This window comes from Alexandromys fortis, unplaced genomic scaffold, assembly GCF_014885135.2.
Source record: "Alexandromys fortis isolate MF-2015 unplaced genomic scaffold, M_Fortis_MF-2015_v1.1 scaffold_80, whole genome shotgun sequence".
Lineage (NCBI taxonomy): Eukaryota > Metazoa > Chordata > Mammalia > Rodentia > Cricetidae > Alexandromys > Alexandromys fortis.
The window spans coordinates 8,274,895-8,297,726 of record NW_026068174.1 but is presented as its reverse complement, the minus strand read 5'-3'; the positions used below and the strand labels follow the sequence as shown (position 1 = coordinate 8,297,726).

The 22,832-nt window shown below is 41.5% G+C and overlaps 1 protein-coding gene and 1 non-coding gene across 2 annotated transcripts in view; both read left to right on the top strand.

Annotated features, from left to right (window-relative positions):
* The first annotated feature begins 999 nt into the window (after positions 1–999).
* Positions 1,000–22,832, top strand: part of Mettl16 (methyltransferase 16, RNA N6-adenosine) — a 50,598-nt gene continuing 28,765 nt past the window's right edge. Inside the window, exons 1-4 of the mRNA XM_050128906.1 lie at positions 1,000–1,137; positions 3,563–3,690; positions 14,360–14,559; positions 20,176–20,316. Of these exons, the coding sequence (XP_049984863.1) occupies positions 3,563–3,690; positions 14,360–14,559; positions 20,176–20,316 (469 nt within the window). The 5' untranslated portion in view covers positions 1,000–1,137. The remainder of the gene's footprint in view (positions 1,138–3,562; positions 3,691–14,359; positions 14,560–20,175; positions 20,317–22,832) is intronic.
* LOC126492489 (small nucleolar RNA SNORA48) lies at positions 7,266–7,401 on the top strand. The gene has a single exon (XR_007589607.1). It is a non-coding gene; the product is annotated as a small nucleolar RNA SNORA48 (small nucleolar RNA).

Sequence of the window (22,832 nt, the reverse complement as noted above, 5' to 3'; positions counted from 1 at the left end):
GCCAATTAAACTAACCAATTCCTGAGCAGGGGAAAACTAACCAACCCATCATCTCCCTAGGAAAACTCCGCCCCCAAGAACCCCTATATAAGCCCTGTACCAGTGCTATTTGTGGTTGCTCTTCTTCCACCCTGGTAGAGCTATCCACTCTCCTGGATTCTTTCCTCTTAAGAAATCTCTTGGACGAGGTTTGAGTGAAGACCTTCTTTTGCAGGAGCAGAGATGGAGTGGACTGGGACTGTAACACTTTCGCTGGGGAAGCCTTCCCTTAGCGGAGCAGAGTTGCTGCACTCTGGAACACTGGAGCCGAGCTGTAATGGGGAAAGCACGCTCCAGGTGGAGCGGAGCTGTCACTTCCTGTGACCTGTGCTATTTATTGCTGGTCCAGACTGCCAGAACACTTTTCCACCCGAGCTGTAACACTCAGCATTCCTGGCTCCTGCCTGCCAGGATCCCTTTCCATCTGAGCTGTGACACAATTATTATTTTGATTTTTTGCCCATCTCATAGGTTTATCTGAAACTATTGTGTCATCACATAGACAGATTTGCTACCCAATAACTATTAATTGCCACCAAACCCAAGATTCTCCTATTCTAGCTTTCCTTTTTCCTGTCCTAGCCTAGAGGGTATGATTTAGTAAGCCTGGAGCGAGCTGAAAAAAGTTACTCAGAAAAAAAAAGTTTCCAGTTTGGTGGGATAGTTTACACCTGTAATCCCAGGTCAGGAAGGCCAGAATAGGACTGGATCCAGACTGGATTACAGTGGAGCTCCGTCGCAACCAAAACTAAACAGGAAACGAGCAGCCCAACAACAACAAAAAAAAAAAACGACAAGTACACCTCTCGACCTGGCCCCCGACAAGCGCTCTGCTTGCGACCACGCCCCCCACGTTCTCGTGGAAAACGCGCCCCAAACTCCAGGTATCGCGACAGTTACTTTCTTCTTCAGGGTAGACCATACGTCTCGCGAGAATGGCTTGCCCAATCACGCCGCCGATTGGCTTCACAAGATGGCGGCGCGCTGGGAGCGTAGCATCTGCGTTTCTAGGCGCTTCGCTGTGTGAGTGGGTTAGGATCCTGCATTTGTGCGGGGCCCAGCCATACACGCCGTCTGGCTCCTACACTGGCATACGAGGTGCGAGGTTCAGAAATCAATTATCCGCTTGCGCTCCATTAGTCGCTTAACCAGTACCGGCTTTTAGCCACTGGTTCTTGACTCCTCAGGGGCTTAATTGGGGTTTGAAGCCGGGGACCCTGGGCGGCTATGTGCTCCGACGCGGGCGGTGGGGTGGGTAGGTGGGAGGAGTTGAAGGAGAGAGCCCCTTCATGCGCCTGGGCTGATATTTAGAGAGCCCTGAAACCGAAGCGGGAAGAAGGCGTGGATGAGCCCGAGAGGCGGTGGAACTAGAGAAAAAGTCAGATTAGTGACGGGGCGGGGGGCATGAACATAGAACGTGTGTTGGGGTCGTGGCGGGAGGCATCTGTTGAGTTTGCTGTTCTTTTTTAAAACACTTTTTAAATTTTTTTTTTACTTTATATGTATGTGTTTTGAACGCACGTATGTCCGCAGCACGAGCACAAGTACCGGCAGAGGCCGGAAGAGGACGATGCCATGGGGCTGAGTTAGAATTGGTCGTGAGGCGCCATGTGGGTGCTGAGAATCGAACCCAGGCCCTTTTGAAGAGCAACCAGTGCTCTTATCCGTTGATCCATCTCTACAGCCCCCAGAGTTTGATGTTCTAAAAGCCGAATTTAGACTATCCTATCGGGTTATGCATGAGAAGAAATGGTGTTTGGAGAGATAAGGGTCAAGAGGAAGGCAACCCTCGAGTCTTTGGTATTTGGACTCGCTCACCTGAGCCTTTTTGTAGCTGTTGTTGAGACTCCCTGGGCTGCCCATTCGGAAAGAGAGTGTTATGATTCAATGGCTTATACACGGTGGAAAGTATTTCGTAGTCATTGGCTTATGGTGGTGATGACTGAACCCAGTGCCTTGCACGTGCTAGGCAAATGCTCTATCACTCTGAGGTACATCTCCAGGCAATTTCATACTCTCCTCAGTCAGCAAATAGTTGAGTACCTATTCTTACAGATCCTTTGTTAAGTATTGGGGTACCTCAGCGAACAAAGTTTTCCCTCATGGGATTTGCTTGTAGGGAAAGTTTTAAAAATTAAAACAAACATGTAGAGAATGTTAAGTGAGGAAATTCAAAAGACAGTAGCTTAGGAAGGTGATAAAGTGTGTTCTAGTCACTGAAGGTGACGTTTGACCAAACACCTAACAAGGTTGGGATATGTTCAGTGTATGTACATTTCATACACTGTATGGGGGAGGGCAATCCATGACGGTTGAATAGCAGCAGGTGCAAGTTCCGCGTGATGATGCACTCTGGAGAAGGAATTCATGAGTAGCCTTGGGTACAAAGTGAGTTCCCAGCCAGTGTGGGCTACTGGAGACCTTGTCTGAGCAACAAAAACAATAAAAAGACAAGTACAAATAAATAGCCCTAAGGCGTGAATGTGCCTGACTTGATCAGGAAATGGCTAATAGGCCAGTGTGGCAGGAACAGAGTAAATTGGGTGCTAGGCAAGAGCTGACACCCAGTTAGCTTTGAGGAATGGAATAGATAGGTATGTAACTAAATATCCAGAAGTTAATTCATCTGGGGTATAGCAGCCCCTTGGTAGAACTTGTGTGAAACACTGGGTTAAATTCCTGGTGAAAAAAATTTTTTTCTCCCAGAAGTTAATCAAAGGAGTGACTTATATTGACTGCATCTGTTACAATAGAATAAGTAGTGTAGAAAATGAACCAGATTGGCCAAGACGGTAATTTAACTTGGGTTACATATGTTCAGAATACATGTCTGTCAGCAATGCCCTCTTTTATGTGTGGTGAGTCCTAATGTATCATTATCTCTTGAATTTGTTAGAGGAGTGGAGTGCCTTTCTTTTTGTTGCTCTACAGTATTACATGAAGAAAGAACACATTCCCTTTGATAATTTTGGGGCCTTGGGTCCTGTCCTCACTTTATGTTCCTTTTTAACCAGATATCTGTAAGGGGCATGTGAATCCTAGGAAGTAAAAACTGAGTTTCTAGGTGTGTGTGTGTGTGTGTGTGAGAGATAGAGAGAGAGAGAGAGAGAGAGAGAGAGAGAAAGAGAGAGAGAGAGAGAGAGAGAGAGAGATTGATTCTGGAGAATGAACCCAGGGTCTTGAGTGTGTTGGCAAGTATTCTAGTGATAAACTGTATCCCCTTAGTTGGGGAGGGTCCTGCATGTGGCAGCAAGCTGGACTTAACAAGAGCACTGCTTACTTGCCTTACTATTTGTGTGTATGTGGTATGTGTGTGTGTGTTTGTTTTAGAGGTAAGGTCTCAATTGGCCTGGAACTTTGTAGCTGAGGTTGGTCTTTCAAGCTTACTGGAATCCTCCTGCCTCTGCCTTTCAAGTACTGGTATTATGGGCATGTATGTACTCCTTTCCTCACTAATGCTTTTGAAATAAATATGATTTCTTCTTTGTCTCTCTCACATCCCCTCTTCCCTCTCTCTTTAAAGATGGCTCTAAGCAAATCAATGCACGCAAGAAACAGATACAAGGACAAGCCACCTGACTTCGCATATCTGGCATCTAAATATCCAGATTTTAAGCAGCATATTCAGATAAATCTGAATGGGAGAGTAAGGTAGGTAATACATGGAAAGTTATCAATATGTATCAATCTAGTGATATCTGAGTGGACTTGGTGTGGTAGGAAGCAAGCTGGACCAACAGAAGATCTGAGTGCTGACCATGTGCGTTTCATGGAATGTCTCCTGTGATAAATCCATCCTGGGGGTCAATTTTTTTAAATCTACCAAGTCTGAAAATTAGAGAGCCTCTTAATGGCCAACTTAATGCTTCTACAACAGAGGTGCCAAAGTAACTCCAAATAGGATTGTACTCTGTGATTCAGTGTTCAGTGAATGGCAGAATGTCTTGTTACAGCTGGGCAGTGGTGGCACACACCTTTAATCCCAGCACTTGGGATGTAGAGGCAGGTGGATCTCTGTTAGTTCGAGGCCAGCCTGGTCTACAGAGCTAGTTCTAGGACAACTGAGACTACACATTTCTTTTAATTTTGCCCCTATAACATAGTTCTTAACTTGCACTGAATTTGGCAGCATGTTTTTGCATATAATGCCTTTTCAGATTATAGTCTTTGTGAATATATATAAATTTCCTCTGAATTAAGCAGAGTGCCTTACTGTCTGCCTTAATTCTCTTTATCACTCTGTATGGTGGAAGGGGGAAAGGGTTCTTGAACTTGCTGTTACTAGTCTTGTACTAGCAATTATTCTGCCCCAGTGTTCCGAATGATGAAATTACATGTGTCTTCCATGTCTAGCCTCTGATTTTTTTGTTTGTTTGTTTGTTTGTTTGTTTGTTTGTTTGTTTTAGCCCTGGCTGGTATCAAATTCATAGAGATCTGCCTGCCTCTGGTGGGATTAAAATGGTGTGCCATCATGTCCAGCTTAACTTCTGTATTTTAAGATAGGCAAATCATATGTTCAGGATTATGTTTAAACAGATACATTCTGTTTTGTTTTTATTTGTCCTGTGTGTATGCATGTGCACCTGAGATTAGTGTTTATGTATGGCTATTATGTGTGTGTAAGAGCCTCCTAAGGTTAGAAAAGGGCATTGGATGCCCTGGAACTAGAGTGAGTTTCAGATGATGATGAGCCACCATGTGGGTGCTGGGAATTGAACATGGGTCTTTTGTAAGGACAGCTTGCGCCCTTATCTGCTGAGCCATCTTTCCATCTCATAAATGGATACATTCTAAGAACATTGTAGACAATAGATTGAAGAGAGAATTAAAGTAACTAGAAAATTTTCTTTTTAATTATTATTTTATTTTTTTATGTGTATAGGCAGTTTGCCTGTGTGTATGTCTGCACCATGTTCATACTTGGTCTCTATAGAGACCAGAAGGGATGTCAGATCCCCTGAAGCTGGAGTTACAGACAGTTGTAAGCTGCCATGTCAGTGCTGGGAACTTGAATGCTGAGAATACAGTTAGTTGAACCTGGGTCTTCTGGGAGAGGAACCAGTGCTCTTTAACTGCTGAGCCATCTCTCCAGCCCCAAGTAATTTCTTTTATATTTATTTTTATGTGCATTGATTCTTTACCTGTAAGTAATTCTGGTCAGACTTGGAGTTACAGACAGTTGTGAGCTGCCATGTGGGTGCTGGGAATTGAACCAGGGCCCTCTGGCAGAACAACCAGTGCTCTTAACTGCTGAGCCATTTCTCCAGCCCCAGAAATGTTTTTAGTATCCCAGATATATCAGTATATTAGTGGCCTATGTGTAGACAATAAGTAAAGCTCAGAAATTCCCAGGTACAGTTAGTAATATGTGGTAGAAATTAGGAAGAAAAGAGCCAAGTATGGAGCCTGAGGTCTTCTTCCTGTAGTCAGAGGAAAGGTAGTAGCATTTATAAGCCTACAGATTACAGAATGAACTGATTTTAGGAAGTTGCTGTTTTCAGTTGTGCATATTAGATCTGAGGATTTGGGAATACCTGAATGGAATATTTCCCAACTTTTTTTTTTTTTTTCCCTCTTTTTTTCAATACAGGGTTTCTCTGTAGCTTTGAAGCCTATCCTGGAACTCACTTTGTAGACCAGGCCAGCCTCAAGCTCACAGAGATCCACCTGTCTCTGTCTCCCATGCTGGGATTAAAGGTGTGTGCCACCACCACCTGGCATGAGCGGAATAGTTCATAGGCAATGGAAAATAAGTTCAAGGAAAGGGGCACAGTGGTAGTGGGGTGGCTGTTTTTTTGAAGGTTGAAGAGAAGTGAAGAATTCCGTATATAGGAAATAGATGCAGTCGGTTTGGAGAACTGTGCACAGGTGTGGATGTAGGAGGGTAGGTTGTAACTGAAAGGAAGAAAGGTAAAGAAAACAAAGAACATTTAGGGGCCAGAGAGTTGGCTGGTGGTTAAAGGGACCTGACACCATCCTGAAGACCTGAATTTCATTACCCAGGATCTCACATGGTATAAGGAGAGAATCGACTCCCACAGATTGTTTTGACCTCTACAAGCACAGCATGGCACATGCACATACACACATAATAAATAAATAAAAATTTAAAAGCACTATATAACATTCTAATAATTCATAGGTGTGATTCTTCATATGGATGAGCCTGAAGAGAATTGGTTAATTTGTGCTGCAGGGACTTAATACAGGATTTTATGCTCCTGAAGCAAGCATTTTGCACTGAGCTATTCCCCCATCCTGAGTAAGGTGTGGTGTGGTGTGTATGTGTGAGAGAGAGATTGATTGATTGATGAGTTTATGAGTGTTTTGCCTTCATGTAAGTAAGTGTCCATGTATGTATAATGCCTGCAAAAATAAGAAGCAGGACTTATATGTGGTTGTGAACTGTTGTGTGGCTGCTGGTAATTGAACCCAGATGCTTTATAAGAGCAGCAAGTATTCTTTTTGTTTGTTTTTTTTTTTTTTTTTTTTTGAGACAGGGTTTTAGGATTAAAGGCATACATCATTGTGTTAGGCTACAGCTTCTTAAAAGTCAGTGTGGTCTGGAGCACTGAGAATGAGTGTTTTGTAGTCTCACATGAAAATCTGTGTGTTTATCTTACACTTTGAATTGGATTTATTTTATTATCATTATTGTTGTTTTGGGTTTTTTTAGATGGTTTCTCTGTAGCTTTGGATGTCCTGGTACTTCCTATGTAGACCAAGCTGGCCTGCCACCATGCCCAGCCTGCAAAATTAGTTTTTGTTTTTGATTTTAGTAATGGTACTAGAGAGATTACTTAGTGGTTAAGAGCACTTATTACTCTTAAAGAGGACTTGAGTTTGGTTCTCAGCAGCCACTTGGTGGCTAACAATATTCTAACTCCAATTCCAGATGATTTGATGCCTCCTTCTGGTCTCTGAGGGCACTGTACACATGTGATGGATAGTCATGCATGCATCCATGCAAGCTAGACAGCCATACAATTTTTAATAATTAAAGTTTTTGTTAACATTTGTTTATACATGTATGTGTGTGTCTGCATGAGTGCGGTCATGTGCCACAGCATGTGTGGAAATGAGAGAACTTGTGGGAGTCCTGTCTTTCTAGCATGTGGATTCTGGGGCTCAAATTCAAATTGTCATACGTGGCAGCAACTAGCTCTATCCACTGAGCCATCTTGCCGGCCCTTCAAAGGGTCTGTTTTATATTAGATAAAAAGAATTGCCCCCCGCAGTGGGCAAAGAGACACCTTGTGTCTTCTTACATCAGTCATGGGCAGAGCAGATGGCAGTTCTTTGTTCTTCCTAGCTTGATGCCTGGCTTGGTGGCCAAAGCTGTTTCATGCCTGGGACATATTTTAAAAAAAAGAATTAGAAAACATTCACAGAGGAAAGCAAATGTGCCTATAAAAAAGACATGACCATCATTAACATTTTCTTTAATTTTATTTATATGTGAATGTGTGTTTTTGTGCCATGGTGCATATGTGGAGGTCAGAGAACAACTTTCAGGAGTTTGTCTTCTCACTGTGGCATCTTGTGTGGCTGGTGCGTTTATACTATCTCCAGTATTGGGGAGCTCAGGCTAGGGTAATTCTTTTTTTTTTTTTCCGAGACAGGGTTTCTCCGTAGCTTTTTGGTTCCTGTCCTGGAACTAGCTCTTCTAGGACCAGGCTGGCCTCGAACTCAAAGAGATCCGCCTGCCTCTGCCTCCCCGAGTGCTGGGATTAAAGGCGTGCACCACCATCGCCCGGCTGGTAATTTTTTTTTTAAAGATGAGAATATTGTGTGTGTGTGCGCACGCATGTGTGATGTATATGCAGGAGTGTGCTGCTTTATGAATTTTTTTTTTAAGGAGAATGGATGGACATATACTTGAAACAGACTAGCCATGTCATATCCTGTTTTTGTTTTGTTTTCTTTTTTAAATGTCCACTAACTATTATTTATTTATTTATTTGGGTTTTTCAAGGCATGGTTTCTCAGTGTGTAGTTCTGGCTGCCCCAGGATTCACTATAGACCAGGCTGGCCTCAAACTCACAGAGATCCACCTGCGTCTGCCTCCTAATTGCTGGGATTAAAGGTGTGCACCACCACCACCCAGCCCTACTAACTTTTTAAATTTTTGTTTACTTTTAATTTGTATCTCATATGTATGATTGCATGTGTGTCTGCACTACATGTTCCTGGTGCTGGTCTAGGCCGGAACAGGGCTCAGATCTGCCAGAACTGGAGTTCCAGATGGTTATGAACTGCCATGTGGTAGCTGGAATTCAAACCCAGGTCTTCTGGAAAAGCAGAGCTTCTGAACCATTTTTTCATCCCCTCCAGAGGACAACTTTTGAGAGTTGGTTCTCTATTCTCATCATTGCCTGTGGAGGATTGAACTGAGGTCTTCAGCCTTGTATGACAAACGCTTTTTCGTGCTGAGCTATCTTATCTTGTTGGACTGTATATTTTTACAGAAAAAAAGAACACAATTTCTTAGGTTTTGTGAATAGCACTATTAGACTACAGTATGACATATGTAGAAGGGATCTGTTATATATAGGTATAGGAGATGGGAGACCAGTTCTCTTGTGTCAAAGACTTAGCTGCCTCTAGCAGGAATACTACTTTCCTGCTTGATTAAGTCAGAGTTCATGATTCCCTGTATTGATAAATGTTCCTTTTATTTTTTCATGATTCTCTGTCTGTCTGTTGTCTGTCTATCTGTCTACCTATCTATTTTGGTTTTTCAGGAAAGGGTATCTTTGCTTAGCTTTGGTTGTCCTAGGATTAGCTCTATAGAACAGGCTGGCCTTGAACCACAGAGATCTGCCTGCCTTTGCCTCCGGAGTGCTGGGATAAAAGGCATATGTCACAACCCCATGACTTTATTTTTAGTTATGTGTGTGTATCTGTGTACATGAATGCAGTGCCTGAGGTCAGAAGAGGATGTCAGATCTCCTGGAGCTGGAGTTACAGATGCTTGTTAACCAACCTATACAAGTGCTGGGACTAAACTCAGGTCCTGGAAGATAATTGTTGAGCCATCTCCCCACTCCCAAAATTTATGTTTGCTTGCCTGCTCTCTCTCTTTGAAGACAGTCTTGCTGTATAGCCCAATCTGACTTTCAACTGTTCTTTTTCCTTAGACTCCTGAGTTATTTTTTTTTATTCATTTATTTGTTTACTTATTTATTCACTTGTTTTTGCAGTCGTAGAGATCAAACCTAGGGCCTCTTTTGCATTCTAGGCAAATGTTTTACCATTGAACTATATACTTTCCTTTCCTTTGATTTTCTTGAGGCAAGATCTCAAACTATCACAGAGTAATCTGAAACTCATTCTAGTCTCATCAGGCCTCAAATTCACGGAGATCCTCCTACCTCAGCCTCTGAGTGCTGGGTTTACAGGCTGGTTATACATCCAGTTCAGGCACTTCATTTTAGTAGTGTCGGTTTATTTATTTATTTATTTTTTTTGGTTTTTGGAGACAGAGTTTCCCTGTGTAGCCCTAGCTGTCCTAGAACTCACTCTGTAGACCATGCTGGCCTTGAATTCACAGAGAACCACCTGCCTCTACCTCACGAAAGTCTGGGATTAAAGGTGTGTGCCCCCTCCACCTGACATTATTTTAGTTCTTTTAAACAAAAGATTTAATTTATATTATGTATGGGTGTTTTGCCTGTGTACTCTGTACATGCAATTCCTGTGGAGTCCAGAAGAGGATGTTGGATTACTTGGATTGGGATTGTAGATGGTTGTGAGCTGTCATGTGGGTGCTGAGAATTGAACCAGGTCCTTTGGAAGACCAGCCAGTGCACTTAGTGGCATTTGACAACTGAGGTTTTGTAATTTTCTAGTTTTATGGAGACTAAGTCTCTTCATCTAAAAGGGAGGTAGAAGTTTTGCATGGCTGTTATAAAGGGTAGTGATAATTTATACATAGTGATTAGCTTATTATAAACATTTGATTAAAGGTAGATATCCCTATATTAGGAGGCCTGATAGAACCGAGATGGCTAATATTAAGGATGTGATGATGTCTCTGTTCTTGCTGTACCTGTCATTGCTTTGTTAAAGTTGAATCAAACCAGTGTGATTTAATTTTAGGTTTTGCTTTTTCATAGTACCCAGCTCCATAGCAACAGCCTGCTGTTTATATATGAGCTCTGTTAGTTGACCTTGAACACAGTATGACATTTAATTGGTTTGTTTTTAAACCAAAGACCAACACTGAAGGTTGGTTGTACTTGGTGACTAGTGTTTTTAGCTTCTCATTGATGATCCAGTGACACAGACCAATATTGCAACAAGGTTTACAGGCTTTGGTGTTTATTGACACACTTGAGGTTCAGCTTCTGCAGTATTAGAATGACTGTTAGGTCATCCTTGGATAGTGGAAATGCATTCTAAAACTCATTGCTAGTGATTACAAATAAAGTATTCATTGCAGCAGAGTGGGAATCATTCTGGGGAATCAGAAGTTTGTTGACAATAGGCTGTTTTGTGAAGCTGCATGTGTTAATTAAACAAACAACAAGGACTGATGGAATGAGTAAGTGCTAATTTTCACGTGAGAGCTAATTTTAGTTCCAAGGCCTCCCTGTGATCTTGGAAATGAGAATAAAAACAGTTCTTGCCTGTGTTCAGGATTTGCAGTGTCCCAGGGTTCTAACGTGACCTAGATATATTTAAGTAGTGAGGTTGGGTGACTAGACTTTGTCCTACAAAGGATTTCTAACACTTGGACTATTGTCTGCCTTTTCTTAGAACTAAAAAATGAACCGTCAATTCTATTAATAGAGTCTAAGAATCAGTTTTCATAAGTTTTGTTTATTCCCTTCATTGGTCTTCCCTCTGCTATATACTCAATGTTTTGGTGATATTATAGTTCCTCATTAATAAATCATGTGCTGTAGTTTATTAGAATGAGAGAGACTATGTTTGTATTTTTTGGGGGGGGGTCTCTTGTTTTAGAGAGTCTTGATCTGTATCTCTGGCTGCCTGACATTCACTGTGTAGACCTGGATGGCCTTGAACTTGTAAAGATCTTTCTGCCTCTGCCTCTTAATTGTTGAGATTGAAGATAGAGGCTTCCATTGCCTGTCCATAGATTTTAGTTTTGTACAACTGAGGGTCAAATCCAAGGTTCCTGTGCACACTAGGTAAACACTGTACCACTGAGCTCTACACCTAACTTTGCATTTTATTGTGGGGGGAGATACTTTTTAGTAATTTAAAAAAGATTTAAAATTATGTGTAATTGCTGAGTGATGCATACACCTTTAATCTCAGCACCTGAAGGCAGAAGGCAGGAGAATCTCTGTAAATTCAAGGCCAGCCCCGTCTACAGAGTGAGTTCCAGGCCAGATTCCAAAGCTACAAGAGAGAAACCCTGTTTCGAACCCCCCTCCAAAGAAATTATGTATAATTATATCATTTCCCTTTTTCCTTTTCCTCCTTCTCTTCCTTCTCCTATATATCCTTGCTCTCAAATTCATGGCTTCTTTCTCTCTCTCTCTCTCTCTCTCTCTCTCTCTCTCTCTCTCTTTCTTTCTTTCTTTCTTTACAGGGTTTCTCTGTGGCTTTGGTGCCTGTCCTGGACCTAGCTCTTATAGACCAGGCTGGCCTCGAACTCACAGACATCCTCCTGCCTCTGCCTCCCAAGTGCTGGGATTAAAGCCATGTGCTACCACCCGGCTGGCTTCTTTCTTTTTAATTGTTGCTGTTGGTGATGATGATTTGAGTGTGTGTGTGTGTGTGTGTGTGTTTGTTTGTGTGTGTGTTTGTTTGAGACAGGATTTCTCTGAACAGTCCTGGCTGCCCTGGAACTTGCTTTGTAGATCAGGCTGGCCTCAAACTCACAGAGATCTGCTTTCCTCTACCTTTTGAGTCCTGGGATTGAAGGCATGCACCACTATGCCTAACATAAAAATGGGGAAATTTTTTTTAATTATAAAATTAGATTTGTTTTATTTTATTTATTTATTTATTTATTTATTTATTTATTTATTTATTTATTATGTATACAATGTTCTGTCTGTATGCCTGCAGGCCAGAAGAGGGCGCCAGACCTCATTACAGATGGTTGTGAGCCACCATGTGGTTGCTGGGAATTGAACTCAGGACCTTTGGAAGAGCAGGCATTCTGTCTCTGTGTGTGTAGACCAGAAGAGGGCACCAGACCCCATTACAGATGGTTGTGAGCCACATGTGGTTGCTGGGAATTGAACTCAGGACCTTTGGAAGAGCAGGCAATGCTCTTAACCTCTGAGCCATCTCTCCAGCCCCTTGGTTTTGGTTTTTGAGACAGGGTTTCAGTATGTATCCATTGTGTCCTATGTAGACCAGGCTGGCCTTGAACTCACAGAGATCCACCTGCCTCTGCCTCCTGATTGCTGGATTAAATACACTTAATGGAAAAAATTATAGAAATGTATCATTCATAGGTAATATAATGGCAATATTACATGTATAAAAGAAAAAGTTGAGGGTTGGGAAGATGGCTCAGTCAGTAAAATGCTTGCTATGCAAATATGACTGTCTTAGGATTTCTATTGCTGTGAATAGATACCATGATCATGGCAACTCATAAAGAAAAGCATTTAGTTGGGGTTCACTTGCAGTTGAGCCGTATAGCCTGTTATGGTGGGATAAGGTGGCGTGTGGTGTGCAGGTAGACATGATGCTAGAGAAACAGCTGGAAGTGATCTGAGTGTCACACTGAGCAGGCTGCACCTATCCCAGCAAAGCCACACCTCCTAAAAGTGCCACTTCCTGTGGGGGCCATTGTTTTTCAAACAACTACGGTGACCTCAATTTGTTCCCCTAGTACCCTTGTAAATGCCTGGCACAATGGTATATCCCTATAATCCCCCTGCCTGAGAAGTAGGAAGGAAGATTCCTGAGGCTTGAACTCCAGGTTCAGGGCCAACTAGGCATAGTGGTGGCTGTCTGGCATAGTGCTCTTTCAGAACGTGGTCTCTGAGTGGCTGCTCAGAAGAAGCAGTTTATATTGTGAACAGTTTATATTGCCCATACGTATAAAGACCTTGTGTCATTTGCTTAGTTCACATTTCTTTGCCTGAACTGTTATTTTGAAAGCTGTTCTTAGTAGATTCCCTGGATTTGCCATCCTGGATTTTTACGTCTCCAGTGCAGAAGTAACACTGAGAAGCTGTAAGGTATTCAAGTTACTGGGTGTGCACTTCAGAAACCATTTTCAAATTTTGTTTGAGAAGGCATTTCTAGGTTATTAGGTTTCTTTAATTTCTAGAATTGTACATTTGAAAATTTAAAACTTTTCGTGTAGTATGATGAGATATTAGATCAGCCAGTGTATTGGAATAGGATATGATTATAGTTAGTGTCTTACTTGAATATGGATTTCTTCAGTGTGTAAGATTGTCTTTTATTTCTGTCATTGAAGAAGATAGGGTTAGCTTACCTTTCTTTTTTTTCCTTCGAGACAGGGTTTCTATGTAGCTTTGGAGTCTGTGGCTCTTGTAGACCATGCTGACCTCAAACTCACACAGAGATCTGCCTGCCTCTGTCTCCTGAGTGCTGGGATTAAAGGCGTGCGCCGCCGCCGCCACCACCACCGGGCTCTAGTTTACCCTTTTAATAAGCTTGAGAGGGTTTTGTTGTGTAACAGCCCTAACTTTCCTGGAACTTGTCCTGATGGTTTTTTGTTTGTTTGTTTGATTGATTTTGTTTTGAGACGGACTCTCTATTTGTACCTTGGCTGTGCTGTATGTAGACCAAGCTGGCCTCAAATTTAACAGATTTGCCTGCTTCTGTCTCCAACTTGGGGAGATTAAAGGTGTGTGCCACCACACCTGGCTATTATTTTTATGCTGTTTTTTCTTTTTCCATTTTGAGTGATAGGGTCAATGATGTTGATGATAGTGTAAAAGAAAAAAATAGCCAGCACTTGTAAAACACTTAGTATCAAGAGCTGTGTTCTTCTCAGACTGTCATGTGGCACTGATGTTGGTACTCTTAGCCTCAACAGCTGAGAGGAGTGTCAATGAGGTGCATAGCTTGTCCAGAGTCTTGCAGTTAAGACAGAAAACAGATAGGAATTGGAATAGAGGCACTCTTAGCCCCTGTGCTGCATGTGTGGATGCAACTGCTCTGTGGTGGGTAACTCTGCTGCTTTCCATAGGCTATGAAGATGCTAAACACCATGTGTCTGTTGTGCCAATGTTGAACATTAGGAAATTCAAATGGGTACTGGGTCCCTAGTGCAGCTGCCTGATATGGCAAAGGAGCTAGTGCAGCACAGTGGTACATACTAATCAGTTCATCTTTTTCTCTATTCCTCAGTCTTAATTTCAAAGACCCTGAAGCAGTCAGAGCCCTAACTTGTACTCTTCTAAGAGAAGACTTTGGACTTTCTATTGATATTCCTTTGGAGAGACTAATTCCCACGGTTCCCTTGAGACTCAACTACATTCACTGGGTAGAGGATCTGATTGGTCATCAGGATTCTGACAAAAGTACTCTCCGAAGAGGAATTGACATAGGTAAGTTGAGGATTCTTACTACTTTGAGGAACTAAAATTAAGTTTCTTAGGTTTGTACATTGTCAGTCTCTTTCTGAGCTCTTCCAGTATTTGTTGTGAAAGAATCTTTTATTTGTTGCACATGAACATTTGTTCTTGGTTTCTCTTGAGAAGAGATGTTCATGTCAGTTAGGAAGCAAGGGGGTAGGAGAAGTGTGGAAGGAGAGAGAGGCCCTTGTCTACTTAGCTTACAGATTTCCACCTTAATATCTGTGTTTGTTGGGCATTGTCTACTTTGCTATTAGACAATTCTTTATTTTACTGTTGTTAATATTTTTGAAACAGGACTTCTCTGTGTCACTCTGGTTGTCCTGGAACTTGCTCTGTAGACCAGGCTGGCTTCAAACTGAAAGAGGTTTCCTGCCTCTGCTTCCTGGATGCTGGGATTAAAGGCGTGAGCCACCATGCTCTGTTCTAAAGCTTCATACCCTTTTTTCTTTGTTTTTTTTTTTTTTTGAGACTTGCCGTCTCTGTGTAGTCCTGGCTGTCCTGGGACTAAGCTGTATAGAGCAGGCTGGCCTGGACCTCACAGAGATCTTCCTGTCTCTGCCTCTTTGGTGTTAGGATTAAAGGGATTCTCCACCATACCCAATTTACAGAATTAAAACAAAACAAAAAACCCAACCGATTATTGTTATACTGAGAAACCCTGTCTCAAAAAACAAACAAAAACTGATTATTGTTTCTACTTTATGTGTGATGTTTCATCTGCATATATGTATGTGAACCAAGTGTTTGCCTGGTATCTGCAGAAGTAGAGCCCCTGCAGATGGTTGAGCTGCCATGTGGGTGCTGGGAACTGAACCTGGGTCAGCAACATGTGCTCTTGATTGCTCAGCCTTCTTTCCAGCCCCCTACTCTCCATTATTTAAAGTTTGTACATTAGTGCTCATACTGAGATTTTTTTTCTTAATGTGATATTCATTTAATAAAATTGATGTCAGTTAAATAAAAAGATGTTTATGTGTGTTACCATGCCCAACCCTTATATATGTTACTTTAAAAAAATCACCTGTAAGCAAATCAGTTCCAGTAATATTTATTTAAGCCTCCAATTCAGTTTTTTTTTTTTTTTTCATTTTTACTTCTGGCCTGATATGTCTAAAAAAAGTTGAATATTTCTGCTAGGCATAGTGGCACACGCCTTTAATCCCAACATTTGGGAGACAGCAGCATGAGAATCTCTGAGTTGAAGTCAGCCTCATCTATATAGTGAGTTCTAAGACAGCCAGGGCCTCATCTCAAAATTAATCAAAAAACAAGGAGAGCTGGGCAGTGGTGGTGCATACCTTCAATCCCAGCTCTTGGGAGGCAGAGGCAGGTGGATCTCTGTGAGTTAGAGGCCAGCCTGGTCTACAAGAGCTAGTTCCAGCAGGACAGGCTCTAAAACTACAGCAAAACCCTGTCTTGAAAATCCAAAAAAAAAAAAAAAAAAAAAAAAAAAAAAAAAAAAAAAAAGCAAAAAAAACCACCACCACCAAAAAAAAACCAAGGAGAAAAACTTGGATATTTTAAAGTTTGTCTAGGATCCAGTCTTTTTTCCTCATTTTAGCTTTTAGTTCTCTTTTGTTTCTTATTTCAGTGACTGTCATACAGTGAGTGCACTTTGTTGTGTTTTGTTCATTTACTCTTTGAAGGGCCTGCTACCCACCTCGCAAATAATCACAGGAAGCCTTATTCTTTTGTATGAATCCTTAGCTTGGCTTGTTTCTAGTCAGTTTTTCTTGACTTAAATTTTCCCAGCTACCTTCTGTCTCTGGGCTTTTTCGTTTGTCTGTTTCTGTTTATACCTTACTCCGTGACTTATTGTGCAGCTGGGTGGCTGGTCTCTGATGTCCTCCTTTTCTTGTTCCTGATCTTCTCTTCCCAGATTTCTCCTTCTATTTATTCTGTCTGCCAACCTCGCCTGTCCTTCCTTCTGCCTCATTATTGGCCGTTCTTTGCATCGTTAAACAAATGTCCCACAGCACAAATAGATGTGACACTCTTTAACTAATATTCTACAACAGCACTTCTCTTTATTTTCACTGAGACTGTTGATCACAGTTTTGTGATTTTTTTTTTTCAAATAGGATCTTGTTATTTATTAACTCAGGCTGTTCTCACATTCCCACATTCAAGAAGCCCTACTGCTAGGGTTTGAACCTGAGTTGGCTAGGCAGGCATTCTACATTGAGCTGCATCCTCATTCCCTCTTTTCTTTTTGGAGTTGGGGTTTTACTCTGTTGCCCTTGCTGGCCTCCAGCTCCTTATCTCAGTTGATCCTTCTGTCTCAATTCCCTGTGTTTTTCAGAACTATGGAATTGTAGACATGTCCATTGTATTTGGCGCCCTTTCATTGATTTATTTTATATTATTTGTGGCTTTTTTTTATATTATTTTTTATATTTATTTTATATTATTTGTAGGATCTCCTGGAGCTCAGCATGTTTTGAACTCCTGATGCTATCTTGGCTCCAGAGTATTGGGCCAATGGGTCTACACCATCATATTCAGCTGACTTTATTAAGTATTTATGAATTATGTACTGTCCATCTTGACTGCTACCATCATATCATCATCTGTACTAAATGTACAGAACAGCTTCTTGGTGCTTTGCTTATACCTCTCCTCAGTTGCTCCCTGCATGCCATTGTTGGTACTGTGTCCAGAAAATATGTATCAGTCCACATTTGATCAAATCTGTGTGTGTGTGTTTTTTTTAAAGATTTATTTATTTATTATGTATGTAACATTCTGCCTGCATGTATGCCCATATGCTGGAGGAGGGCGCCAGATCTCATTACAGATGGTTGTGAGCCACCATATGGTTGCTGGGAATTGAATTCAGGACCTCTGGAAGAGCCGCCAGTGCTCTTAACCACTGAGCCATCTCTCTAGCCCCTGATCACATCTGTTTTTACTAGTTGCTTTTGTGATAAATACTTTTTTTTGAGACAGGGTTTCTCTCTTGCCGTGGCTATCCTGGAACTTTTCTCTGTAAATCAAGCTAACCTCGAACTCAGAGATCTGCTTGCCTCTGCCCCCTGAGTGCTGGAATTAAAGCCTTGGCTTGGCCTATTGGAATTTCCATTTTCTCATCTTTACCTTCTTCTCTGGTTTCTTTAAGCCTCAGCTTACATGATTTTTCTTTTGTTTTCCACACTTTTAGACCCTCAGACCTTTGTATTTGTTATTTGTTGTGCCTCAAACTTCTTGTCTTCATCTTGTTTGTTCCTATTTATACTACACGCACCAACTCAAGCTTGGTTTTTCAGTAAAAGCGTTCTCTGACCTTGCAACCTATGAAAGGTTACTTTATTGGTTAGAATACTTGGTTAATATTTTTATTTGCCACTAGACTACAATGTAGAAGGAGCTGCGGGTAGACCTGCTTTTCGTCCCTCCCAGTTCCCGCACGGCTAGCTTAGCCCCGGAAATAATAACTTGGAAACTGTATTCTTTTAAACACTGCCTGACCCATTAGTTCTAGCCTCTTATTGACTAATTCTCACATCTTGATTAACCCATTTCTAATAATCTGTGTAGCACTACTATGTGGTGTCTTACCGGGAAAGATTCTAGCCTACATCTGTCTTGGGTCGAAGAATCATGGTTTCTGACTGACTCTGCTTTCTTTCTCCCAGCATTCTGTTTGGTCTACTCCACCTATCTAATTTGTGCCCTATCAAAAAGCCAAGGCAGTTTCTTTATTAACCAATGAAAGTAACACATAGACAGATGACCCTACATCACTGCAAACTAGTTAAAATAATTTCTCAAGGCCTAGCAAAGTTGTTGGTTAAAGGAATTCTTTTAACATTCAGATTCTAAGTACTTCATGTGAAATAAGCTCTGGAGACCTGATGGAGTTCACTTAAAGCTCTTATCTTTTATGTTCTTGGTAGAAAATGGCTGATGGGTCCTAGCAAGCTAAGAGCTTCCTATGCAGATACTGTGATCTCAGCACTTGGATTGTAACACAATGGCAAGATAGCAAGTTCCAGGCTGATTCTGGCCTGGGTTGTGAAGTGAGACTATAACTAGGGAGGACGTGGGGGAAAGGACTCTAGCCTATTTGGTGCTAATTGCATTTCAATTATGCCCCAGACCCTCTGAAGTAGCACTTGGGGATACACGAGGTTAATGGATTTTAGCTCTTCACAAGGGGCAATGCTTGCTGAAATCATGTTCTTTCTAATTAGGGTTCTATATAAATTCTTCCCCCAGACTCCAACAGTTTGCTCTAATTCTGTGACTATGCTTTCCATTTTTATTTATCATTATAAAGATTATTACCCACTTAAAAGGATGCAAGTTTCTTTGTCTTGAGGATTGGATTGAAGAACAATTTTAAGAGGTTAAGGGGATAGGTCTTTTACTTGCACTTTTTTTCTCCCATTGAGACAAAATTAAAAAGAAGGTCCCTTTTTTCTTGAGAGATGAGAACATTCTAAATGACTCTAGCTCTCCATAATGCCCAGGCCTAAGCAAGTGACTCTTGAGGAACTGGATGTCTTCTTCCGTCTTTCTACTCCCAAGTCCCCAAGGAGGACAGCATCAGGGCCAGAAGACAAAAACTGGCTGCAGAGAGGTTAAAAGTTGCAGCCATTAATTTGGTCTTTGTTTCCCAGCCTGTTTAGAATAGGTCATGAGGAAGTGGTGGGGTAAGCGTGCTTCTGGGTTAGAAGCAGTTCCAGATCCTGCAGAGAGCTACTGTGGAATCAGTTCGTGGTCAGGGGAAAGCAGCCCTGGAATGGCTGATTCAGGCTTTAGCCATCAAGAGAAACCCTAGATTTCCTCCTCTTGAATATACTCAGTCTGATCTAATTGGTCAGGATTTGTCAGTGGTTGTAAAGGCAGCATTTGAGGATGAAAGTAGACCAGTCCAGGGTTAGGGACTCTACATGTAAATTTAGGAACAAATACTGGTTATTGAAGCTGATTCCCCCCCCCCCTTCCCTGAAGCATTGCTTCTTATTATGTCTTTTGAATCTGTGTTAGGACTAATCAACAAGTGATATTCTATACAACTACAGGGAGTCAGACCATTTGATGCCATGAAATTAGATACACACACACTTCTGCTTTTCAGGAATGAACTATGTGTTTATCTGCATGTTTTCTTTGTTTTCCTTTCTTTGAGACAGGGTCTCAAACACAGTTTTCTTGCCTCTGCTTCCTATGTGTGTCACTGTGTCCAACTTATATTGATTTGTTTTAAGATACTGCTGTGGTGTTTTAACAAATAGCATTACATTGAGAAAATTGAGTTTCGTGTGGGACATATAAACTTTTATAAGCAAATTAAATTTTATTCCAGTATTTTGGCCACCAGGTTACTAAGCTGTCTTTTCCTGGGCCTCCAGTTGTCCACACTTCATATTTATATACAGCATAGAGTAGGGCAAGAAGGTTTCTGTCCTCTGGGAAGTTTGTACTTAGGAGGGAAGTGAAATGAGGAGCAAGCCCAGTAGCCACAGAATATCCTCACTAGTGAGTTAGTGGAGACTTGAAAGAATTCTTAGAAAGAAGGGTTTTTATTGTTCTCATCTTTCCCTCTCATATGTGGGATGTGCTTGGGTTTTTATTTCTTAGGTACTGGAGCATCCTGCATCTATCCCTTACTTGGAGCAACCTTAAATGGCTGGTATTTTCTGGCAACAGAAGTAGATGATATGTGCTTCAATTATGCCAAGAAAAACGTGGAACAGAATAACCTCTCTGATCTCATTAAAGGTTGGTTCTTCTGAATAAATAGCCCCTCATGCTTTGTTTATTAAAACTTCTGTAATTTAAAATGTCTTATTATTACCTTCTGTGGAGTTTTTGTTTGTTTTGAGACACTGTCTCTCTGTAGCTCTTGCTGCTTTGGAACTTACTTTGTTGACCAGGTTGACCTTGAACTCACAGAGATCCTCCTGCCTCTCTTTCTCATTATTATTATCATTTTACTTTATGTTCTTAAGTGGTTTTGATATGTATCTTTTCTTTTCTTTTTTTTTTTTTTTTTTTTTTGGTTTTTCGAGACAGGGTTTCTCTGTGGTTTTGGAGCCTCCTGGCACTAGCTCTGTAGACCAGGCTGGTCTCAACTCACAGAGATCCGCCTGCCTCTGCCTCCAGAGTGCTGGGATTAAAGGCGTGTGCCACCACTGCCCTGCTTGATATGTATCTTAATGTACTTTTTGGTGGGTGTTTTTTGAGACAGAGTTTCTCTATAGCTATGGTTGTTCTGGAATTTACTCTGTAGATCAGGCTGGATTTGAACTTGTAGAAATCCACCTGCCATCTCTCCTGCCCCATCTATATATCTTTTATGGTGAGGTGTTTGTTAAGGTCTTTGACCTGTTTTTCATTGAATTTTCTTTTTCTTTTTGTTTTGTTTTGGTGTTTTTTTTTTTAATATTTATTTATTATGTATACAATATTGTCTGCATGTATGCCTGCAGGCCAGAAGAGGGCACCAAATCTCATTACAGATGGTTGTGAGCCACCATGTGGTTGCTGGGAATTGAACTCAGGACCTTTGGAAGAGCAGGCAATGCTCTTAACCTCTGAGCCATCTCTCCAGCCCTGTTTTGGTGTTTTGAGACAGAATTTCTCTGTTGCTTTGGAGTCTGTCGTAGAACTAGCTTCCTGAGTGCTGAGATTAAAAGTGTGCACCACCACACCTGGCTTTAGTGTAGTTTTATTTTAAAATTATATATTAACTTTTTTTTTTCTTTCTGAGACAGGGTCTTACTGTTGTAGCTCTGGCTCTTCTGGAACTCACACTGTAGACTAGGCTGGCCTGGAGCTCACAGTGATCCACCTGCCTCTGCCTTCCTAGTGCTGGGATGAAAGGTTTGTGCCACTATAGCTGGCATATGTTCTTTGAAAATGTTTTCCTGCAGCTTGTGGCTTTTTTCTCTTGGCAAAGTCTTTTCCAGGGCAAAATGTTTAATGTGAGATTCAGTTCTTCCTTTTACTTCATGCTCCATGCCTTGGTTTCTTATCTATGAAGTCACTTCCTGGCCAAAGTTGTGTTTTCCTATATGATTTTCTAGGAGTTTTATTATGAGTCTGTGATGTGTTTTGAGTTAATTGGGGTAGGTGGATAAAGAAACATTCTGGGGATTGAACCCAGGACTTTATAAATGCTAGGCAAGTACTTTGCCACTGAACTGTATCCGCAGGCTCACCTTTCGGGTTTTTCAAACTTTTTTTTTAATGTGGCTTTTCTCTATAATCTATACCATGTAGTGTAGATTGGCCTGAGACTTGGATCTTTCTGAATAAATCAACTGATTCTACCTAGATAGAGGTCATGAGTAGATAAAGAAGTCTTCTCCTGCTGGTCTTGGGCAGCTTTTGTGTTTGGCAATAGTGCAGGCTATAGATGAAAACCTGTGTTCCTCAGCTGGCTCTTATGAGTTCTTAGCCGATCCTCAGCAGCCAGTGTGGCAACTCATAGCCTACAAGACTTGACAGTTTCCTGAAATTCTTCCAGACCAGGGCTTGCGCTTGTTTCTCTTTTTTTTTTTTTTTTTTTCTTCCTTGAGTCAGAGTTTCTTTGTATTGCTTTAGAGCCCATCCTGGAACTCACTCTTTAGACCAAACTGGCCTAGAACTCACAGAGAGCCATCTGTCTGCCTCCCGAGTGCTGGGATTAAAGGCCTCTCTCTCTCTCTCTCTCTCTCTCTCTCTCTCTCTCTCTCTCTCTCTCTCTCTCTCTCTCTCTCTCTCTGTCTCTCTCCTTCCCTCCCCCTCCCTCCCTCTCTCCCTCCCTCTGATATTTTCTTTTGTTTTGTTTTTGTTATTGTATTTGTGTCCTGGAGACCATATTGTGCTAGCAGAGGATTCTAGTTCAGTTTGTTGCACTGACCGGTTGTAACTGCCAGTAATTCCTGTTCCAGAAAATTGGATGCCTTCTGGCTCTGCAGGCAACTGGACTGGTACGATATACATAAATTAATTCACATACACAGGAAGAGAATAATAAATCTCTTAACAGCACCAACAAAACCCAGGTGTGGTGGTGCACACTTTTAATCCCAGCACTTGGGAGGCAGAAGCAGGTGGAGCTCTGCGAGTTCATCCAGCCTGGTCTAGAGAGTGAGCTCTAGTGAGACCTTGTCTCTGATAGTAGTAGGTAGTAGTAGTGGTAAGAACCACACTGTAAGATCTTGTCTCTGATAGCAGCAACAGCAAACAACAACAAATGCTGTTTGGGTTGCTGACTTAAATTTTAGAAAGTTGTTCAAATGAATTTTCAC